The sequence below is a fragment of the Sciurus vulgaris genome (genome assembly GCF_902686455.1).
Source record: "Sciurus vulgaris genome assembly, chromosome: 4".
Lineage (NCBI taxonomy): Eukaryota > Metazoa > Chordata > Mammalia > Rodentia > Sciuridae > Sciurus > Sciurus vulgaris.
Window position 1 is genome coordinate 147,561,567 of NC_136464.1, and position 23,112 is coordinate 147,584,678.

Below are 23,112 nucleotides of genomic sequence, written 5' to 3' on the forward strand. Positions count from 1 at the left end.
CCATTCCCATTTAACAGCAGCCCTAGTCCAAGTCATCACCTAAGGACAGAAGGACTAAATCAGTGTAGTAACTCTGGCTGCATACTGGAATCATCTGGGGCCCTTTTAAAACTACAGAAGACGAGATTCCATCTGAGCCTTGCTGAATAGAGACTTCCCTGGTCTAAGATGAGACTAACGTTAACTTCCTATCCCACTATGACATCTTAGAGCAAGGCTTATCTGATTAATGATTTTGATGTCATGATCTTTATTTAAAAAGCACTGTCTTCTACTTTACTTTCAAATTTAATCTGTCACTCACAGTAGGTCATTTGGCATAGTGGAGCATCCTGTATTTGGGGGTCATAAAGTAAGCAAACTGCTACAACAGACCTGAGTGCGCTTCTACCCTGTCATTACTAAAACACCTCAATCAAATTATTGAATAGATATGAGCCTAATTTCGTTTTATGGGACAAAATGTGAACACTAAATAAGAAAAGTGTATGAAGCACAGGGCACAGTGCCTGGCATTTGGGGGATAATTATTGACTGTATACTCCCCTTTCCAACATTTCCTTCTAATAGTCACTGGCTTATCTACATTCTAACCAAACAAACTTGCTAATGTAAGTTCTAGAAGGCGCATTAGCCCCAACCTCTTAAGCCTTTGTTCATGCCACTTACCCCCGTTCTAGAGATGAGCAGAAGCACCATTTTCCCTCTTCTGTGCAGGACATCTTCATTCAGAACAAACTACTTGTATTAACCCTATTATTTTTTCTCTTATGAAAAAATATATCTTACTGTGTCATTAATTCCTAACCCTGTCTCCCCTCCTAAAAATTTTATATGCTCCTTAGCAAGAGGTGTTATTTTTTTCATTTGTCAGTATCCCAAGAGGATTCAGATATGACAGTTCAATTGTAATATCTTTTAAGAGGAATAAAATCCTAGGATTTCTGTGTGTATAGCTGAGAATCAAGCCATGGACATGTTCACAGCCCTAATTTCTAGTTGCCTACCAGCTAAGAATTTTACTACTGATTTTTTAAAACTGTGATAAAATATATGTAATAAAAAATTGACCATCTCAACCATTTCTAAGTGTACAGTGACATTAAATAAATTCACATTGTGCAACCATCAATCACCAAAAAACTCACCTTGCAAAACTGAAACGGTACTCATGAAACAACTCGTTCTCTCTCCCCCAGCTCCTGACAACCACCCTTCCACTTTCTGCCTCTGCACCTGACTATTCCAGATATGAACCTCATGAGTACAATCACACAGAATTTGTCTTTTTGTGACTGGTTTGCTTTCAATTAGCATGATGCCGGCCAAGTTAATCCATGCTGTCCCACATATCAAAATTTCCTACTTAAGGCTGCATACTGCACACTTCTAAGTGGGGGAAAAACAACTCTAGATGCCTGCCTTACCAGATTACTTTATTAATATCATTTTAAACATTACATAAATACCACTTATATACTAGAGTATCAAACATTGTTCCAGTAAGAAGTCCAAGAGTACATGTAGCGATATTTTAAGAAATGTGAACACTTTGGCTTCTGTTATTACATCAAATGAAATAAAAATCAATTTAAAGAATTGCTTCCATCTCCCGCTATGATTAACAATAAAACCAAGTAGTAGAAAAATAAGAGTATATTTAAAAAAAATACTCAAGTGCTTTTTGAAGGACTTGTTTCTCTTCACTATCATACATACTCATACAAATTACTCAGTAATCTGAGAAGTGGTTCTTCACCTATATTAGGAACTTGGTAAATATTTGCTGAATGAATGAACTATCCATGCATATGGATCTACCACTTCATTTTGTGCTTTTTGAAGAAATTTATTTTTTCAAGTAAGCAACAGTAAACATACTGAAGTTCTCATTTTGTTCAGATCATAATCCTACAGAATTGTAATTGTTAGAAATACCACCCATATAGCCAAGTTAATGTGCATTCATCGATACAGCAAGAAAAACTCTATCATGCTGCAGAACTAATTTTAACTAATTTATTGGACTTCAGTCACTTGTGATACTATCAAGAGAAAAGAGGATGGGGACTTCTAAAGTTTGCACTTACTTCACCTATCAACAATTTTCTTTGGAGTATCCCCTCCCGTCACCCTAATACAATATTCAAGAACAGTGCTAAAATAGTAACATTTTAGCTGCAACATATCTTCTCTCTTGTGAATGTAGCTCTGAAAACAAATTCAGGCACTAAGTTCAGAAGGGTCCTCTCTCAGGAAACTATAGTAGAGAGTCCACAGACCAGAGAGTTCAACAAGGTTTGTTCTTACAGCAAGCTCGATGAACATGTGATAAAACTCAAAAGTGAACACTCTTATATCCCAGTCACATTTCATAACCAGACCAAAAAGTAATAACTGTCTTTTATATAGGAGCTTTGTTGGAAAACCATGATTTTAGGATTCCTTTAAATTAAATTCTGCTAAACAGTATTATTAGCTAAACACAATTAAAGGGGGAAAATCCCAATTGAAAGATGGTGAAGTTTCAAATAAGCAAGTCTGTGATGGAATTTGGTATAGATAAATATATGAAGCAAATTCCATTAAGTCCTTGTAAGAAGGTGGTTTTAAGACCACTTCCTCAAGTCATAATGCAGCAGATCTGATGATGCAGCAGCCAGAAGGCAGGAGTACATAATGTTGGTTTTTTTGTTTGTTTGTTTTTGTTTTTTTTTAATGAGTGATCATTTATAGGGGAAGAGGTGATGGGGTAATTTACATTCCATTTTTCAAATTCAACCTTACTGAAATAATACACCATGAGATTAGTAGAGATTCTAATTAATAAAATCAACCTTTACCCAAAGATTCTTCGTTATCCATTTTTCATGGATAGTTCTACAGTACTGCTCCTGGTTAACCTACAAATTTACTTTTACTCAATTATTTCAACAGATTTAACTCAAAGTTAAAAGTTAAATGGAATATTCCTTTGATATATCTTGAAGTTTAAAAAGCCATCAAGAGTGAATACACACCAACAAAAGTTTCAAACAATTCTAACCGTCCTTCCCAGTAAGGTACTGGCTGGAACTAAGAGCAGCACTTCACCTACCCCGCTCTTCTGCCTGGTCAGCACTGTGAATTCCTGGTGAGCCTGTGCTCATTTCACAATCACAGCTCCTGATGTCAAGGGGTTGTACTATGTGACCCAACAGAGTTCTCAACAACTTCCTTTTTTGAAGTTCAGAAGTTCCTCTACTCATTACAAAAACAAAAGCAGCTGAACTTTCATCCCTTCACAATGTTCCAGCCCAATGTAAGAAAGTCACATTTAAATATACATATCTGGAAAGAGAAGTTGTTTAAAATGGTGCTGAGGAAAAGCCGATTATCTTTCCTGTATTCCTACAGAGAACTGCTCTCAGATGTGGAAAAACAACCTGATGGGTTTTACCTGCAGATCACATCACCCGTAGAGCACAAGCTGGACACATCACCAACAGTGCCCCCCAGCGCTCCACACACCCCAGCAGCCTCGGCTTCAGTTCTTAAAGGCTCCGCATTTACTGGCTTTAGCAATGAACTCCTTTAGCAGAGGGCCATCCATTTGCCAAAATGCTGCCGTCTGTGTAACTTCTGTCAAATGATTGATGCAAAACTTAAAGCAGAATTCTTCTAAATCCTGGACACATACAACAAAAATAAAACAAGAAGAGCCTTTGTTTATTAATTTTAATTTAATTTCTTCTCTACAAACCCCTCATCCCAACTTGCTCACCCTCCCCCAAAACACACTGAAGAGGCCAGATCCCTGACTCGAGTGTGAATCTGCCACACACGCACACACTCGCTGGGGTGAGGTGGGGGCAGCAGTCTTCCATGGTACCATAGTCCCAGTTACACTCAAGACAGTGTTGTACAAAGTCAAATGCCACTTTAGTTCAAGTTTTGTTATGTTCAAGATACCAGAGAAAGAAATTAAGATGTGGGGTTTAAGGAGACCATTTTAAGAAACAGAAAATGCATAAAGATTTATGGTTCACCTAAAGTGATATATTAAAAAGAAAATCCCCGAAACTTCAAATTGACTTTTGCATTCTTCTAATAAAAATCATTTTTAAAGCCACAAAAAATGTTTAACTTCCACACCACACACCTCCCAGAAAGTCAACACCAGAGAAACAGTTATATAAATTGGATTTTTCAGGTAGACAACTGGGAAGTCACCCACCCACCAACATTTAGGAAAAAATAATTATATATACACAAGTAGGAAACCAGAACAATTAAAAACTTGATTTTTGTCTATGCTTACACATCCTTTCACTGTCCACAAAACTCTAATATTGTTTATTCCTTCTAATGTTGGAACATATACTTAGTAAATCAATTAGCACCTGGAACACATATGAGAAACTAGATACACATAGTAAAGCACATCACACTAAAAGCCCTTAGCACAAACAGCTTAATTTTTATAACTTGGTCCCTGGTTAGTTGTCCACCAGAAGTCAATACTCAAATTCAAACTGAACCAGAACGTGACCCTTGAACGGCAGGACCTTGATGTCAAGTTCCCAGCTACCATTAGGAGGGAATTCTAGGAGTGGGCAAACATGGATCTCTTTTTTGCTCTCAGCATAGACCTCTGCTATCAACTATTCCTTACGTTAAGGGTCTCCTGACCCTGGTTAAAAGATGCCCTAAACTAAACTCAGAATAAGAGATAAACCACACAGCGAATGTGTATTAGCCAGGTGGCTGCCTGAATTTGTTTCCCAATAAAACTCAAAGTATATTGACATGTCAGTACAATCTCTGGAACTTTTCTTTTCTTTTTTGTACGGGCAATTGAACCCAAGAGTGCTTTACCCACTGAGCTACATCTTCAGACCTTTTTATCTTTTTCAGACAAGGTCTTGCTAAGTTGTCCAGGCTGGCCTTAAACTTCCAATCCTCCTGCCTCAGTCTCCCAAATTGCTGGTGATTACAGACATGCACCATCATGCCTGGCTTTGGGTCTGGTTTCCTAATCAGAGATCTCAGTGGGCTAAAAGTACAACTGAATGTGTGTCATAATAAAATAAAATGCAAAACAATAAACTATTCCTTCTCAGATGATTATTCAAGAAAAAGCACTGCTCACAGTATTAAAATCCAGTGATTGAAAAACAGTTTTCGGACTAATTATTTTCCACAAGTACAAAAAAGTCACAATTTAAATCTTATTTAGTAATCAAAAGTAGTGAAGTAGTTTACACATGGCTTGGGAAGAAGTAGTCATGCGCACAGAAAGTTCTTCAACCATGTATCAGATAGAATCGTTAAATGTTACATTTTAATTGTATGATTTCAAATTCACAAAGGAAATACCCTAATTCTGGCACTGTACCTTATTACTGGTAAGTCTACTAACTGGAATTCAACATCTTTTTCAGAGTACATGAAAAATGAGGTTACTTACTAATTGTGCAGAAATTACCTTCAGCATCAACTTAAGAATACTTTTTACATACTACATTACAGGTATATAAATGGTGCTAATTATAATTCACTGCATACATTTATGAAATGCTTCTATCAAACTGCCTTCCCTTCCCCACCAATTAGTTTGAACTTGTGATATATCTTAATATTAATCAAGTTTAACAGTTTCAAATATCAAAAGTCAAATTATAGAATACTGAAAACAATATAAATCTAATTTAAGTAAATAACTGAACTTTGATCAAGGCACTTCTATGCAAAAGAAAGCTCTAAATGCATTAGGAGATAAGAGATCTGAGCTTGCAAGTTCATTTGCCTCAGAGAGTGGCACAGTTAGTACACTCACCAACAAAGGGCCTGAGTCAGTTCACCTTTGAGAGGTCAGTTAAACATCCTTCTGATGAGGCCATATTGGGGAGATGCGGGGGTGGGGAGTGAACCCAGGGGCACTTACCCACTGAGCCACATACCTAGTTCTTTGAGACAGGGTCTTGCTAAGTTGCTTAGGGCCTTGATAAATTGCTGAGGCTGGCTTTGAACTTGCAAACCACCTGCCTCAACCTCCCAAGTAACTGGGATTACAAGTGGTGCCACCACACCTGGTGAGGTCACACTTCAATAAACAAAAGAACCTGCATGATCTGTTCATCTTATTCTGCACTTACACAAGAAATGCAACTCTTTCCCAAATAGTAACAACTATAATAGGACTGCGGGGCTTTATATATATAAAACAATTCCAAAAAGGAATCATTTGACCAACAGATTTTTTAAAAGTTTAAAACAGAATAAAAATAGATGAAGGATTATGTAGCCAACAGATGATAAAGTTCATAATAAAAGGAAAGTGTTCTTAAGGTCCATGGAGTAGGGAAGAGGGAAGAATCTAAAACAGAGGTCTCATATAATATTCCTTGTATCTGAAACTAATTTTATGACATTCTGTGGTAAAATTATTATAAAAGTGATTTTCAAACAAATCAAAAAGTAGATTTATTGTAATTAGCAAATAAATAAATCAAAATTCTAAAAAAGTATTCATTCCATATCTTTAAACATTTAAATATCCATTATATATACTCTGAAAACAAGTTCTTTCCACAGATTTTCTTCAGTAACAAAACAAGGACTGATGATCTTAGTATTCTCAATTTAAAAAGTCTAAAGCAGACTTTAATAGAGTCCTTATCCGGTCTTAAAATTCCAAAGCTAAAATAATCAAATACTTGTGCAGAAGACCAAATGGGACAGAGAAGACAGGCTGCCTCGTGTCGCAGCCACCTTCATATACACTCCAGATGGGGCGGGGGTGGGGGGGGATCACTGATGACACCTACCTCTGTATAAAGCTGTTGCTGATTGCAAAAAAAAAGCCCCCAAACCATAAATCTATAGTTCATTTTATAGCATTTCAAGTACAAAGACCAATGTGGTTTTGTTTGGGGAATGTTCCTATCACATGGCAAAAATAAGGTGCTTTCTTTTGTTACACAAAAAAACATTTCATGACCTACAGATCCAGGAAAACTTATTTAGTCCTCAGAGGGAAAAAAAAAAGGCTTTGGTACTAAGCTTTCCAACACTCATATCCAAAACCACTGTTAAGAGAGTTTTGTACCCAAACAAAACTGTAAGACATGAGTTGCCTCAGCAAGAAAGATTTTTCTGGAGAGTTCTCTGCTTTGGTGAAACAAATAATACTTGTCAACTATTTCTCATATGTTCAACTACATGTAAAAGTCAAAATCTTCCTAAAAAAGGATCAGTATAAATACTCAGCATTTCAAGATTTTTACAATAAGATAATGAACGATCTTGATATTTTATTCCCATTTTATCTCTTGATGTCAGTATTTGTTCAGGTCTGTATTAGGGGATAATTAAACAATCATTCTTCAAGTCCTTCATAAAACTTAAAGAAAGTTTGATAATGCATTCGTAATGCAAAGGTTCCACAATAACCAGTTTGCTTTTTTTAAAATCCTCATAGCTGAGTCTACACATTTTTTGTGCACAAAATCATCCTGTCAAAGGGGACGTGGTGGGGCCACAATCACTTTTTATAGAGAAAAGAGTAAATGTGAGAAGCAGGCAGCCACCATCTTCCTCACGTTTTGACCTACTGACAAGGCTGACGGTCACCTAGTACCCCCAAGTTGAGCTTCTCAAAATTAGTTCTTACAGTTAATTTCCAATCTGACTTATTAGAAGCTTTCAATCAACTAACATGTTACAGATGTATACACACACACAAAGTTAGATTTTCTTCTACTGTAAAAACTATAGTTATCAACTCATTAGTCTATAGTATTAAGAAAATAAAAGGTAAATGCACCACCAATTATAATTGATAATTATGATGCTCATATAAAAACCTTAAAAAATTACTACAGAAAGAAGCAATTATTTCTCTTTTATCTTCTTCTCAATTCTCTAATTTTTTTTTTTTTTTTTTTTTTTTTTTACAATGAATGTGTAACACTTGTGGAATTTCGGGTTTGCTATTTTAGATATTTTTTAAAGCACCCCTTCACAGTGAGGCGTTTCAAATATAATCCAGTCATTTAATGTGTATTTTGAGTGCTGGCAGTATGCCCACACTGTGACAGGCTCAGGAAATTACATATTATTTGCAATCTCTAAAGGAACAGTTTTCAAATGTGTTTATACCTACTCTAAGAAAAATAGAAATTAGTAAGCAATCAGCTGCTATGGGTAGAAATGGAATTAGGCTTTTCCTGTAAACCTTCTGGGGCAGATTTTAACTGAAGGGAGTAAATTTCCAAGATGTTTGTCTCTATCCAGGTTGATCTGACCAGCCTAAGTCTGCAAGGTCATAGTCCAGGGTATGGAACTTTTGAATGCAGAGGAGTGTGCACATGCACAGGGAAGATTCTGGAATCAATTGCCAAACGGACAGAAAAGGCATTGATCCAATTTAAAATTATATCATGGGATGGAAAAGAAATCTAAAGAAACAACATTTCTAGTAAAGAGGTTCAAGGTGTCACAGGAAGGTAGGGAAGAATATTGCTACCTCCCTTTTCTATTAGAAATAATTTACTTTGATCACTCTTCCATCTGCTGTCAGGACACAAAGTCAGCTACATTTGACCTTATCAAATATTTATAATCGCAACGTAAGCTCAAACAAAAATAGTATACATTTTGAAAATGTAAGACTTAATGGTCAACTTCAATTTCTAAGTGTGATAGATTATGAAGTTTGTCCTCTATTACCTCAAAGGCCACAACACGGATCTTTGATAAATTTCCTGTTACAGGTATTCCACCTTGTAAAATGATAATAAAACACCTATAAAAATAGGCTAACACACCAATCTTAGCTAGACATCAGATCCCTCTATCCCCTCTTTTTTGGTGGGGTGTGCTGGAGGGGTGTGCTAGGGAAGATTGAGCACAGGGGTGTTTTACCACTGACCCACATCCCCAGTCACCCCCCCCCTTTTATAAATATTTTTTTCATTGTTGTTGGACCTATATTTATTTATTTATATGCAGTGCTGAGAATCAATCCCAGTGCCTCACATATACTAGGCAAACAGTGAGTCACAACCTCAGCCCTACTTTTTATTTTTGAAACAGGGCCTCGCTAAGTTGCTGATACTGGCCTGGAACTTGAGATCTTCTGCCTCAGCCTCCCAAGTCACTGAGCTAACAGGGCATGTATCACCACACCCAATTTCCCCTATACCTTATATTCTCTATAAATTTGTAAAACCAACCTTATTCTTACTGCATTCTTTAGGATACTGTTTCCTGGGATTCAACAAACATTTACCATCAAGTGCCTAATATATGCCAGGCACTACAGTAAGGTACAGCTCCTACTCATGAAGAGCTTACAATCTGATGCTTTGCTTCTCAATCTCAAGAATATGCACTTTTATAAACACAAAATTTAAGACTCCCCAAAGTCCACTAATTCAGACTCTAGAGATCTGAGAATCCCAGGTTAGGAACTCAATCCAGTGTAAACAAAAACAAAGGATTCCACAGCAAGTTCTTAACACATGAATACTTGTGAATTATAATCAGACAATGACAGAATTCTGGAGCACACATGGATATAAATCATATGCATCCTAGGTTTCTGAAAGGGTAGAGTTGGGGAGACAGCAGTGGGTCTTGAAAAACAAACATGTAGATGCTGAGAAAGACTAGAAGCTAAGGCTCTCTGCCTGTCAGTCCGGTTGGGTGCAGCACTTTATATTCCGACCTGCTGCACAGCTGCCGGGACCTCAGTCAGTTGGGTTCTTATCTTAGTTAAGAATGGAAGTGGAGGAACAACCAATCTGGAGACAATGAACAGAGAATAAAGGAGAAAGACCAGGTTTCATTTTTGAGGATCAGTTGGTTAACTGAATCCCTAAACAGGCGAAGTTACTCATAATGTTCCTTGGGTCACATGAGAGAAGAGGGGTAAATGAGCATAGGGAGCTACAGGTGATTCTGGTTTGCTGTTCACTGTTTTGTTACCTCTGCATCATATCTGACTGCAGCAGAAAATAGTGTAAAGGCATTCTCCACAGTGATTCCTCGCTTGATAATGTGCTGGCAAAGTTTTTTCAGTCTGTTTTCACAGTAAGATGTTGCCAAATCCAACAGACCTAGAAGTAAAGAGTATGAGAAGTTTAATCTAGTTTACAATACTTCCCATAATTTATAAACATACACATTTCATTGGTGAAAAGTTATGAAGTCACAAGTTTCTTAGCAAATACTCTTTTTTTTTTGTTTTTGTTTTGTTTTAGGTATCTTCTTTTTTTTTTTTTTCTTGCGGTACTGGGGATTGAACCCAGGACCTTGTACTTGCGAGGCAAGCACTCTACCAACTGAGCTACCTCCCCAGCCCTTTTATTTTTTTAAGAATTTAACCTGGGCTGGGGATATAGCTCAGTTGGTAGAGTGCTTGCCTACAATGAAAAAGGTTCAATCCCCTGCACCACCAAAAAAAAAAAAAAAAAAAAAAAATTTAATCTTTATTTTTTATTTGTTTTTCATGTGGCACTGAGAATTGAACCCTCACCCATGCTAGGCAAGCACTCTACCACTGAGCTACAACCCCAGCCCTCTTAGCAAATATTCTGAATTTGAGTATGTAAATTCTTATTCCCAATCTCTCCCACCTCCAAAACATACCTCTCCTGTGCTCCCTTATGATTTCTTCTATAGTACAAAGGAAGAGGGGAAATGGAATTCCCCCCTTCATTTTTTTCCAAAGTGAGAAGCCCATTAATTAGTAACTTATACTTTATATTAAAAATTAAAATAAGTCCAGTTATAAACTGTCCATAATTATTAACCATGAAAACTACCCAGAACTGTTTTTAAAACATTTACTTCAAACTTTTTTTAATAACTAAATAAAAGCCAATACACCTGAAACTCTTTACGTTTCATTACTGTAAGGCAAGAAGCAATGTGCTCCTGACCACATAGCCTGAGGTACCTATGGCATCTTCGGGCGGCAGATCCACCGTGTCTGTGTAGAGGTACTGGAGAAAGGCACGATACACGGGGTAAGAAAACTGGTCTATTTCTATCACCTCCTTCATGTCCTCATTCCAATATGAGTGGAACATGGATCGAAAGTGCTCACACCTAAAACACAGTAGCAAAAGTTACCTGATGAATGTAATGAAGTCAGACAAACAGGTATTAGAGGAACCCTTGGTGACTGTGTTGTGATCAGAACCTAAAAACATCCCCTGTGCCAGAGCGTCTTCAACTGCCTATCACACACCCTCACTTTGATCTTTTCCTTCTTTTTTTATTTTTTATTGTAAATGGGCACAATACCTTTATTTTGTTTATTTAGTTTGTTTTGTTTTTAATGTGGTGCTGGGGAACAAACCCAGTGCCTCACGCATGCCAGGCAAATGCTCTACCTCTGAGCCACAACCCCAGCCCTCACTTTCATTTCTGATACCACCTACTAAGTAGTAAGACATATGGACAGCCCAGAATTACCTGGCACTGCAACAGTACGACTGTTTCTACCTGACAGCCCCTTTCTGATCAAGTTTTTTGGCTCATTTGCTATTTTTAAGGGTACACAGAAGTGCATTTTAAATAATGAAATGAGAGCTGCAGATGTAGCTCAGTAGCTGAGCATGTGCCTAGCATGCACAAGACGTTGGGTTCCATCCGCAGCACTGCAAAAACACAAAACAAAAAAAAAATTCAGAAATGAGAATTCAAAACTTTTAGTTATATACTGACATCACTGAAATGGTTAATTATTCGTTTTATGTAATTAATTTACTGAGTTTAAATGTTAACTGATATCTGTTTCAGCTGATTACTGCTCCGCTATCTGACAGGACAGGTTTTTTTTTTTTTCTTTCTGACTTATCTCAAAGTCACTCTCAGTTTGTGTCTGAGTGGCCTGTTCACTCTCTTTCCTCCCCTCCCAGGCCTGCCACAAATGTATCTATAAAACACCTTCATTAACACAGTCACATATTTCAAGAAAACCCAAGTTGTTTTTTTTTTTTTGCATTATATTTACAGATCCACCTGCATGAGTAATTGATCTCTTGATACTGAATTTGCTTACAGTACAGCATGCTTTGATTTTTTGTAAGTCATTATTTAAAGTGAGATATGATACAAAGGACACACACAATATTTTCAAAACCCATTCTAAATACTTAAAAAAAAAAAAAAGGCTCCAGTTACATAATTACTCTGAGAAGTTAAAAAGAAAGAGTTGTCTAAGCAGGGTATAATGTACAGGTCAGAAAACTGCAATGAAAGGACAGACCAGCTGACCACAGGGTCACTGGCAGAGACACACATCCAGTTCATGTTTTCAACCAATACTGTGGTTCAGATATGTTGGCCTGAGGTAATGAATGGTATATAGTTTCTCGATTCCCCTAAAATGCATTACTTTAGTTTATAACTAAATTTCCAAAAAAAAGACATGTAAACAGTTAGCAGTTTGATTTTACATGTCTTTCTCTCTATAATAATAACCTCAGTAGCAATAGTTGAAACAGTTATTAATAAATGCATAGTTCCCTCATATTTATATAAGGACTCCTGCCATTTATTACAGCTAAAGAACTTTTCTTTAACTGAAAATTAGATGTTCCTCAGTGCCAGAAGCCTAGTATTCCTAACTATGAAAGTTTTCTACTTGGGAAAAATGAACCTTTAATAGAAGAGGACATTATGAAGGGCTGGGGTTGTAGCTTAGTGGTAGAGCACTTGCCTAGCATGTGAGGCACTGGGTTCAATTCTCAGCACCACATAAAAATAAATAAAGGTCCATCAACAACTAAAAAAATATTTTTAAATAGAGGTATTACTTAAACAAATTTTCCAATGCAAACAAACACTTGAAAGATTTTTGTTCTGTTTTGTGGCGCTGAGAATCAAACCTAGGGCCTTGTGCATCCTAGATAAGCACTCTACCCCACTAAGCTACATCCCCAGCCCCCCAAAAAAAAAAAAAAAGACAAATACTTACACACCCCCATATACTTTTCCTAAAAGTTGCAGGAGCATAAATGAAACTCTTTGATAATAAATGGATTTGATAAATATTTGCGAAAATATTTGGCTGTGATGTTTCTTTCTATTGCTAAGACTAATGCCTTGCAGTATCCATTTTGTGGCATAGTAAGTTAAATGCAAAAAGAAAACAAAGTTATTGATGTCTCTAAGTTCATCAAAAAATACCTTATTTTCAAAACAGCTTTATGGACATGAATATATTTTCCATCAATTCGAAACTTAAGATCAGCAGTTTCTGGACTATCAAATTCTTTCTTCAGTGACTCTGCAACTGTTAAAAAGTCTTCATGCTCTGAAGGCAACAAACACACTATTAATACAGAAAGCTCAGTAGACAGATTTAAGATATGAAAGACTTTCAAAAGATCATCAGCAGCAACATGGTAGCTAACTCCATTCAATTTTTTTTCCAAGAGTTATTTGACAAATCAATATCACGGTATTAAAATAAGTGTCCTCCATCTACAAACTACCATAAAAACAAGTTTTTGGAGAAGTCAAATACCAGTCTTAGATGATCAGTCAGTCATGAGAAATGTGTGTTAAGAAAAAAAAAAAAAAAAAAAATCCAGGTACAGGGAGTTCATAAGGATTTGGTAACTCCCTCACAACTGAGGAGGTTCTTTCCTAGAACTGAGAATATGTCAATTTTCTTTGACCAAAACACTAAGAACATCTCTACTCTGGCTTTGGAGTGGTTTGGAGGGGTCAGCAATAATCAAATCAAGGAAGCCTGAGACAAATTTACCATCAAGTGGTCACACTAAGCAGTTAGATTCTTAAGCAGAGACATAGCTTTACCTAATCATCTAAAATCTAAACATTCCACTCAACCCTAAAAATGAATGTATAAGCAATCCTCACAACCTAGAAACTGAGCAAATGCACTCAGTAACAAGGGCAGAGTTTTACAAGAGCAGGTGATATCACCCAACAAGAACTGCTGTGATGAGTCCATAATAAGCAGAACTGTGCTATCCTGAAGGAAAAGGAAGGGCTCCTTCACGAATTCATGCAACGCTTTCTTTACATATAGGAAGAAAGGAAAAGAGAAGAAGGCACATTACAGAAACAAATTCCAGAGGTTCTCACCAAGTATTGAAAAAAGCGCTATGGACATGGAGAGAGGCTTCAACTGCCTACAAGCTGAGAACAGGGGCTTAACCAAAGACTTCAGCTAAAACCTAGGCTATAACTTAACAAATGAGGAAGGAAATATCATTTGCCTAAGCCCTCTGACCTTGAGCTGCAGCTCTGACTCAACCCCACAATGCAGAGCCCTCCTGGCTGAAGAGGAACAGTGGAAAATTTCTCTAAATCTAGTCTTTCCTTGATTCTGAGCCTGGATCACCGCAGGACCAAAGACAGGAAATGACCAAGGAGCAGAAAGTGCAGGGGTGGAGATGGCTACCTTCCCATCCCAAACAGAGGCTCTTGTGGGTGCTGCCACTTTTGCATCTGTCACAGGGTGGAAATGGCCCTTCCCCTTCTTTGTTTCCAGTGACAAGTATAGCACCTTTCAGAATAGAAATATTCCCCAGAGGTATGAATTCACCATCTGACCCTCTTCCTAACACTCAGCTGAGATCATAAGAGAGAAGGAAAAAAAAAAAAATTCTGACTTTTAGTGACTGGAAGGGAAAGAGATCATTTAGTACTGAAACAATCACTGACCACATTTTTTTCAAACCTAATACTGAAAATGTCACAACAGTGTACTGAAAAGGATATCTACGCCTTCTTAAGATGCAAGAACCTGAGGAAGCCTTTTATAAACAGGACCAGTCAGCAGTGTATTGAGAAATCACAGGACATGTTGTACAGCTGCATTTGGGCTATTCGTGCTACCTGTGTGTGATAAGAGCTAAACAGTCCCACTCAGCAAACAAAATTCTTTCTAATCTTATGTATTGAGATACATATACACACAGTTAAAGAAGCTGGCAAAATGAATTTAAAGGAAATGTTCTGTTTATTTCACATTAAGTTTAGCTGCAGCCTGATTCCTCCTCAAGGTGCTCTGTGCTCATGACAATGAGAGTGGGGAATGGGGGTGGAGCTTACTGAATGCAAGGTATTCTTTTGGAGTGATGTAAATGATGGATGTACACTAGGAATATCCTAAAAGTCACTGGATTCTACACTTCAAAAAATGGCTAACTTTATGTTATGTAAGTTTTTTTGTTCGGGGTTTTATTTCCTTTCTTTCAGACAGTCTCTCTCTATTGGCCAGGCTGGCCTTGACTCCCGAATTCTCTCACCTCAGTCCAGAGCTGCTGGGATTTCAGGTGTGTGCCACCTTGCCCAGTTTATGTTATGTAAATTTGATCTCAATTAAAAAGAAAGCACTCAGGGAGGGAAAAAAGAATCTTTAGGAATATTTAATGACATACTTAAATATGGTTAACACTGGGGAAAAATATTAAAGCAAAAGAAAAATAAAACATGGTAGAACCTAAAAGAGCCCACAACTAGCACATATGCAGGAATTGCTAAGTGGTCAGTTGACAGTACCACTCCTCCTGGGTGGAAGATGCCTGGGTGTCTTACCTACAGACAGAAGGCGCCAAGAAACAGCAGGAGTGGCAAAGCACGCAAACACGTCGTCGGTGCAGGAGAAGTGGGTGAGGTGGGGCAGGATCACAGACTGGCCCCGGCACTGGCCCCACATGTACACATGCCCTCCCTGGGTCTTGGCAGCAGATGTGTGAGTGGAGTGACAGGCTGCGATCTCCACTACCCTGAAAAGTTTAAGAAAAACACATGTCACTTCCTTACCACAGAAGCCCTCAGCACACCCGACACAGAAATTAAAAAGTTCATGCTTGGAACACCTCAAAAAACAGCCCAAGATCCAGAGTCGCTAGCAGCTATGTCACATGGACAAAACCAAAAAAGCCCTGTCTCTCCCGCTTCCTGACAGCGTAGGGTAAGTTAGGATCCTTAGTTAGGATAAATAATACGTACTGTTGAGGAAAACTTAGAAAAGCAGAATAGAAACCAAAGAAAAAGGAAAGTAGAGACTGAAAAAAACGTCCTGACTATTCTGGGGAGTTAAAATGTAGTAAATACCAACATCTTCAACATACCATTTCCTTGTAACTTTCTCTCCCACCTCTACCAGAGTTCAGAACATTCATAAGGCTCATAAACACTGGGCAAAGGGTCATGGACTCTGAACATTCCCACCCAAAAGGTCATGAGGCTACACACTGCATTTCACAGCACACTCCCTAGGCAGTGTCCCGGAAGCACAAGTCAACGCTCAGCATTTAGTAGATGAAACCTCAAAACCTGGTTCATTAAGCATCTATTCCAGTAACACATTAAATTAATATTTAAACAGATAATGTCCTTTTAAGAGGTTTTATTTATAAGTGCGTTTAGTTGGCAAACAGGGAAAGTTTGTACCACACTGAATTTCAACATAATCACAGACCCTATTTCACTTCCCTACTCAAGGTAAAATACCAAATCAGTCAGAATTACACCAACATGCATTCACACCTATCCATCAGAGGTGGTTATTTCAGAAAGCTGCATGAGGATCATACCAACATCATGTTCATTCTGGCTGGAACTCAAAACCATTTTACTCAAAGTGAGAATGTTAATAAAATGGAAGAGTCACAAAGCCAAATACCACAGCTCTGCCACACACAGTCCCAAGACCATAACACACACACACAGTCCCAAGACATAGCACAGCCAAGTTACCTTTCTTTTTCCACCATGATGTGTGCTGGGCTTAGCAGGTTATTTTTATTGCCAGTTCCCAGCTGCCCATACGTGTTAGCTCCCCAGGCATAGAGCAAGCCCTCGTCTGTTAGTGCTAGAGTATGTGCATAGCCACAGACAATCTGCAAGTAAACATAAATTGTTACCATTATGAGGACAATAGGAAGGGCACGGAAAACATCTCAGAGATTACAGCCAGCTTCTGCAGAATGCCAATTCACCATCAGGTGTGGACTGACATTTGCTGGAACATTAAAAAGCATTAAGAAAGCCTAAACCTTAAACTACTGGATTTCGACTCCGGTTTGTCACTTGATATGCTAGCATCACGTGCTTCCTTCTATGGGAATTTAGGGAAGATATAATACTAAATGGGGAAGGTGAAGGCACTGAAATTTGCTGGGGTGCGGGGGTAGGAGGAGTAAACCTCTGATATTTCACCATCTGGCAAGAGGCCTCAACACGTACCTGGTTCACACACACACTGTGCAAAGCTGCCACTCTCACCGGGCTCAGCTGATTGCCATTGTTTCCCAAGCCTAGCTGACCATTGCCATTGTAACCCCAGCCATACACCTAAGAGCAGAGAGAAAAGAAAGAATAGGCTTTGGAAACTGCCAGCGAGAATTAATAAAAATCCAGTCCATCTAAACAAACCAGGTACTCCAACACCTGTATTCTGCTCTAGGTAAAACTACAACTGATACACAAATAGGAAAAATTTGGGGGGTGAAGAATGGCAGAATTTGGCATCAGTTCTCACTCCATAACTTCCTAGTTTAAAAGCCTTGATGAAGTCATTTGGTTCCTGTCTTACAGATGAGGAAGCTGAGGATCATTAACAATTACTAAGCACTTACTGTAGGTTAGGACACTGTGAAAGGTACTAGGAATCCAAGTTTGGTAATGGTTTAACATGGAAAGTGGACACATGCAAATTTTCTGTAGACAGTAAGAGCTGAAACACAGATAATCAAGGCACTACAAGAATAGTGAGGAGCAAGGGTTTAGCTCTAGAAAGTTTGGGGAATAATGCAGAAAGCAGAGCTGAGGGATGAACATGGGGAAAAGAATTGCAGGCAGAAGGCATGCAGTGTGTCTGAGGCAGAGATAGAAGACAAGCTGGTGGGCCTGGCTGGACACACCTCAGGCAGCAACAGAAGACAAGAAGGAAGTGCCAGGCAACAAGTGACAAAAGACATTTGAGAAAGTGGAACACATCTAAGAATTTTCCACTGAAATATTTCAAAATAGAGACTAATTTAATTTATATTTGATTGACCACAATATGAAGGGTGACAGAAACGTATAAGACTAGAGGCAGGAAGACCATTTAATAGGTAATTTTAGTAGGCAAACAAGTGAGCTTGGATGAGGCTCCACACTGAGAAGGAACAAGGGAGCAAGAGGGGAGACAGGAAAAAGGTTAAACAGGGGTCCTCACAGAACAAGGTAGTCCCTCAGCTGTCTTGAGAGGGGGGCCATCTGCTGAAAGTAACAGGTGGCACAGGTTTGCTGGGAGGCTTAAAGGTTCAGCACAGCCAGCATGGGAGACAGGAAAAAGGAATGATCAAGAAGAGACAAAAAAAGATGTAGCCTTAGGCTGCAGCTGGTGGCACACCCCTGTAATCCCAGAAACTCAGGAAGCTGAGACAGGAGGATCCAAGCTCCAAGCCAGCTTCAGTAATTTAGCGAGGCTCTCAGCAACTTAGCAAGACCTTGTCTCAAAATTAAAAATAAAAAGGTCCCAGGATGTAGCTCAGTGGTAGGGTGCCCCTGCGTTCAATCACTGCTACTACTATGGAAAAAAAAAAAGTATTCAAATTTTTCTCATATTTATTTTCCTTTGTTAAAATAAATCACTTAATAGTAATTTTAAAGTTAAATTTATCTTCAAAAAAATAAAGGCGTAAACACTGAAAGAGGATATTTGATGACTATCCCAAGGAATTCTGAAGCCATGCAGGATGAGATCAGTACTAATAAAATTAGATCAACCTAGGTGAGAACTCAGTAAATTCTAAAGCACTCCAGGGCCCCAATGCATGATGCTATAACATCTGTGTCCACAATAGTATTTTTGCATAATTTTCATGCACTGAGAAAGGGATAGGTGGCAAGTACAAGTTAAAGTAAAAGTTGCAACCAGAAATAATTTCATAGACAGAACCATCAGCTCAAAGGTGAGGGTAGTTGAAAGGTGGATTTTTTAAAGTAGCTAACAACAATCAGGACAAAAAAATTCTGCCCTAGCAAATTGCTTCCTTCTATGATCAAACATTCAAGAAGTAATAGGTAGCTCTACAAAGACTTTATCAGCTGGCGCAGCTGACTTCCACTGGGAAAGAAAGGTGATCTCAAATTCTTTAGTCACAAATACCTATAAGCATTAGGCAATAAACAAAACTTAGCCATGCCAGAATTTTAACTTGCAGATAAATCTTGGGATTTAAAGAAATCATTCTGAGGCGCTAACACCCTCTGGCTGGTGCTTGATATCAGTCAGAGGTCAGAGGGGCTGACAACACAAAGCCCTCTTCCCTCCAATGCTTATGGCTCCCAAGGACACTTCCTGAAAGTGAAGTGAACTGGGAAGGGAGTGAAGGCTCACCTCACCATTGTCCAGCACAGCCATGGATGAGGTCTGACCACAGGCAATGCCAACCACCCTCTTGATATGTAAACAGTTGGTAACCTTTCGAGGAGTTGGTTGGTTTGTTGTAGATCCTGATCCCACCTGGCCACAGTTGTTATAGCCCCAAGCAAATACCTACAAGAGAAGGGGGAAAAAAATGAGTGTTTAGGGTGTGCTCTCGGTGAGCAGGACAAGTAACTTTAAGACAAGCATGGATCTTGGTATTACACCTACTAGAAGCTGGGAAGTTATCTTCTACAGAATCATTACACATACTGAAAAACAAAACATATCTTAAGGGATGAGGTAATTGTGTATCTGATTTGTGGTCTTGGCAAACACTATGAGACTCAAACACCTTAAGAATGAATTCTATCTCTTTAAAAACAGGAACAAGACACGGATGTCCTCTTTCACCACTTCAATTCAACACTGTCCTCCAAACTCTAGCCAGAGCAATTAAGCAGACCAAAGAAATTAAAGGGATACGAATAGGAAAAGAGGAACTTAAGCTGTCACTATTTGCTGATGACATGATTCTATATTTAGAGGATCCAAAAAACTCCTCCAGAAAACTTCTAGACCTCAATGAGTTCAGCAAAATCGCAGGCTATAAAATCAACATGCATAAATCCAAAGCATTTTTATACGCAAGTGACGAAACATCTGAAAGGGAAATGAGGAAAACAACTCCATTTGCAATAGCCTCAAAAAAATAAAATACTTGGGAATCAATCTAACCAAAGAGGTAAAAGATCTCTACAATGAAAACTACAAAATATTGAAGAAAGAAATTGAGGAAGACCTTAGAAGATGGAAAGATCTCCCATGTTCTTGGATAGGCAGAATTAATATTGTCAAAATGGCCATACTACCAAAAGTGCTAGACAGATTCAATGCAATTCCAATTAAAATCCCAATGATGTACCTTACAGAAATAGAGCAAGCAATCATGAAACTCATCTGGAAGAATAAGAAACCCAGAATAGCTAAAGCAATCCTTAGCAGGAAGAATGAAACAGGGGGTATCGCAATACCAGAACTTCAACTATACTACAAAGCAATAGTAACAAAACCGGCATGGTATTGGCACCAAAATAGACAGGTAGATCAATGGTACAGAATGGAGGACATGGACACAAACCCAAATAAATACAATTTTCTCATACTAGACAAAGGGGCCAAAAATATGCAATGGAGAAAAGACAGCCTCTTCAACAAATGGTGCTGGGAAAACTGGAAATCCATATGCAACAGAATGAAACTAAACCTATCTCTCACCCTGCACAAAAGCAACTCACGATGGATCAAGAACCTGGAAATCAGACTAGAGACCCTGCATCTTATAGAAGAAAAAGGAGGTCCAAATCTTCAACTTGTTGGCTTAGGATCAGACTTCCTTAACAGGACTCCCATAGCACAGGAAATAAAAGCAAGAATTAATAACTGGGGCAGCTTCAAACTAAAAAGGTTTCTCTCAGCAAAGGAAACTATCAGCAATGGGAAGAGAGAGCCTACAGAGTGGGAGAATATCTTTGCCACTCACACTTCAGATAGAGCACTAATTTCCAGAATATATAAAGAACTCAAAAAACTCTACACGAAGAATACAAAAATCCCAATCAACAAATGGGTATGAACAGACACTTCACCGAAGAAGATCTACAAGCAGTCAACAAACATATGAAAAAATGTTCACCATCTTTAGTAATAAGAGAAATGCAAATCAAAACTACACTAAGATTCCATCTCACCCCAATTAGAATGGCGATTATCAAGAATACAAACAACAATAGGTGTTGGAGAGGATGTGGGGAAAAAGGTACACTCATACATTGCTGGTGGGGCTGCAAATTAGTGCAGCCACTCTGGAAAGCAGTGTGGAGATTACATAGAAAACTTGGAATGGACCCACCATTTGACCCAGCTTTCCCACTCTTCAGCCTATACCCAAAGGACTTAAAATCAGCATACTACAGAGACACAGCCACATCAATGTTCATAGCTGCTCAACTCACCATAGCCATATTGTGGAACCAACCTAGGTCCTTCAATTGATGAATGGATAAAGAAACTGTGGTGTGTATATATATATATATATATACACACCATGGAATATTACTCAGCTATAAAGAATAATAAAATTATGGCATTTGCAGGCAAATAGATGAAATTGGAGAATATCATGCTAAGTGAGATAAGACAATCTCAAAAATCCAAAGGACAAACGATCTCGCTGATAAGTGGATGATGACACATAATGGGGGTGGGGGGCAAGAATGGAGGAAGGAAGGACTGTATAGAGGAAAAAGAGGGGTGGGGAAAAAAAAAAGAATGAATTCTAGGGATGGGGCTGTAACTCAGTAGTAGAATGCTTGCATAGCTGTGCAAAACACCACACACACACACACACACAAAGACTGAATTCTACTACCAAAAGGGTAGTCCTGATTATAGAACACAGGTTATGTTGGAGAAGAGTGTTCCTCCAATACTTTAAGCTAAGCTATGCTAAGTACAAATATGGTCATTATTTTTTTTTAAAGTAGAGGACTTTCACAATGGAAAGTAGATGTGTCCCACCAATACAAAACAGATGAACATAAAACAAAATGTGATATATGTACATACAATGGAATATTCTTCAGCCTTTAAAACTCCTGTCAACTTGAAGATCCTATGCTCAATGAAATAAGTGAGTCACAAAATGACAAATACTGTATGATATCACTTCTATAAGGCACTGAGAATTGTACAAGTAATAGAAACAGAAAGCAGAATGGCATTTGCCAAGAACTGGGGGAGGGGAGAATGGACAGTTAATGTTTAACAGATACAGTTTCTTTTATAAGATAAAGAGTTCTGGGTGTGGATGGTGGTAACAACTGCATTAACAATGTGAATGTATTTAAGGCCACTGAACTGTACTTAAAAAAGGTTAAAATGGGTGCTGGGGATATAGCTCAGTACTTGCCTAGCACAGGCAAGGCCCCTGGGCTCAATCTCCAGCACCACCAAGAAAAGAAGTTAAGATGGTAAATTTTATGTCATGCATATGTTCCCACAATTAAAAAATAAAGAATAAAAACAGCACACTTACCTCTCCATCAGCTGCTAAAGCCATTGAGTGATGTGATCCACAAGCTACTTCAACCACCTGCTTGATCAGGAGATTGGTACAGACATGGATGGGAGCGATGCCCTGGTTGGTCGTTCCATTCCCCAGCTGGCTGTATCCATTGTGGCCCCAGGCATAGACCACCCCATCTATACACACAGCACACAAAGAATCAGCTCCAAGAGGAAGTGGAAGCCCTGGTACTTTCTTTCCCAGACTTTGTACACCTCATTCTCTAAACCTTCTTTCTCCCACATTGCCCTCTCTTCTCTATAAAGGAACCACTGGTGGAACAGGAAAAAGAGGGATGAGAGAACAGGACAGAAAGAAGCAAAATCTTTAATGAAAGCTCTCAGTATCAGTATAGAAGATCAGTTTTATGGTCAGATGCCAACCTTCATGTATATGAAAACTAGACTTTCTAAATATTGATTCATGGCAGTAGTTTCTATGACAGGTACCAAGCAAAAGGTAGAGTCACAGAAAAGTTTATCACCAACCCTGACATCACTTTACCAAAAACCAAGCTTCAGGGAACCCCTGGAGGAGGGCTGTGTTACTCATTCACAGTGAACAGAGGAAAGAGGCATGCTGTTTGCTA

The 23,112-nt window shown here is 38.4% G+C and overlaps 1 protein-coding gene across 5 annotated transcripts in view; it reads right to left on the minus strand.

Annotated features, from left to right (window-relative positions):
* Positions 1 to 2,686: 2,686 nt before the first annotated feature.
* The window catches only part of RCBTB1 (RCC1 and BTB domain containing protein 1), a 39,573-nt gene continuing 19,147 nt past the window's right edge, over positions 2,687 to 23,112 (minus strand). For all 5 annotated transcript variants that reach the window (XM_079137666.1, XM_079137669.1, XM_079137667.1 and 2 more), the window contains 9 exons: positions 22,494 to 22,660; positions 19,370 to 19,528; positions 17,227 to 17,334; positions 16,738 to 16,880; positions 15,571 to 15,761; positions 13,186 to 13,312; positions 10,946 to 11,097; positions 9,973 to 10,103; positions 2,687 to 3,667 (listed from right to left, as the gene is read on the minus strand). In XM_079137666.1, the coding sequence (XP_078993792.1) occupies positions 3,527 to 3,667; positions 9,973 to 10,103; positions 10,946 to 11,097; positions 13,186 to 13,312; positions 15,571 to 15,761; positions 16,738 to 16,880; positions 17,227 to 17,334; positions 19,370 to 19,528; positions 22,494 to 22,660 (1,319 nt within the window). In that variant the 3' untranslated portion in view covers positions 2,687 to 3,526. The remainder of the gene's footprint in view (positions 3,668 to 9,972; positions 10,104 to 10,945; positions 11,098 to 13,185; positions 13,313 to 15,570; positions 15,762 to 16,737; positions 16,881 to 17,226; positions 17,335 to 19,369; positions 19,529 to 22,493; positions 22,661 to 23,112) is intronic.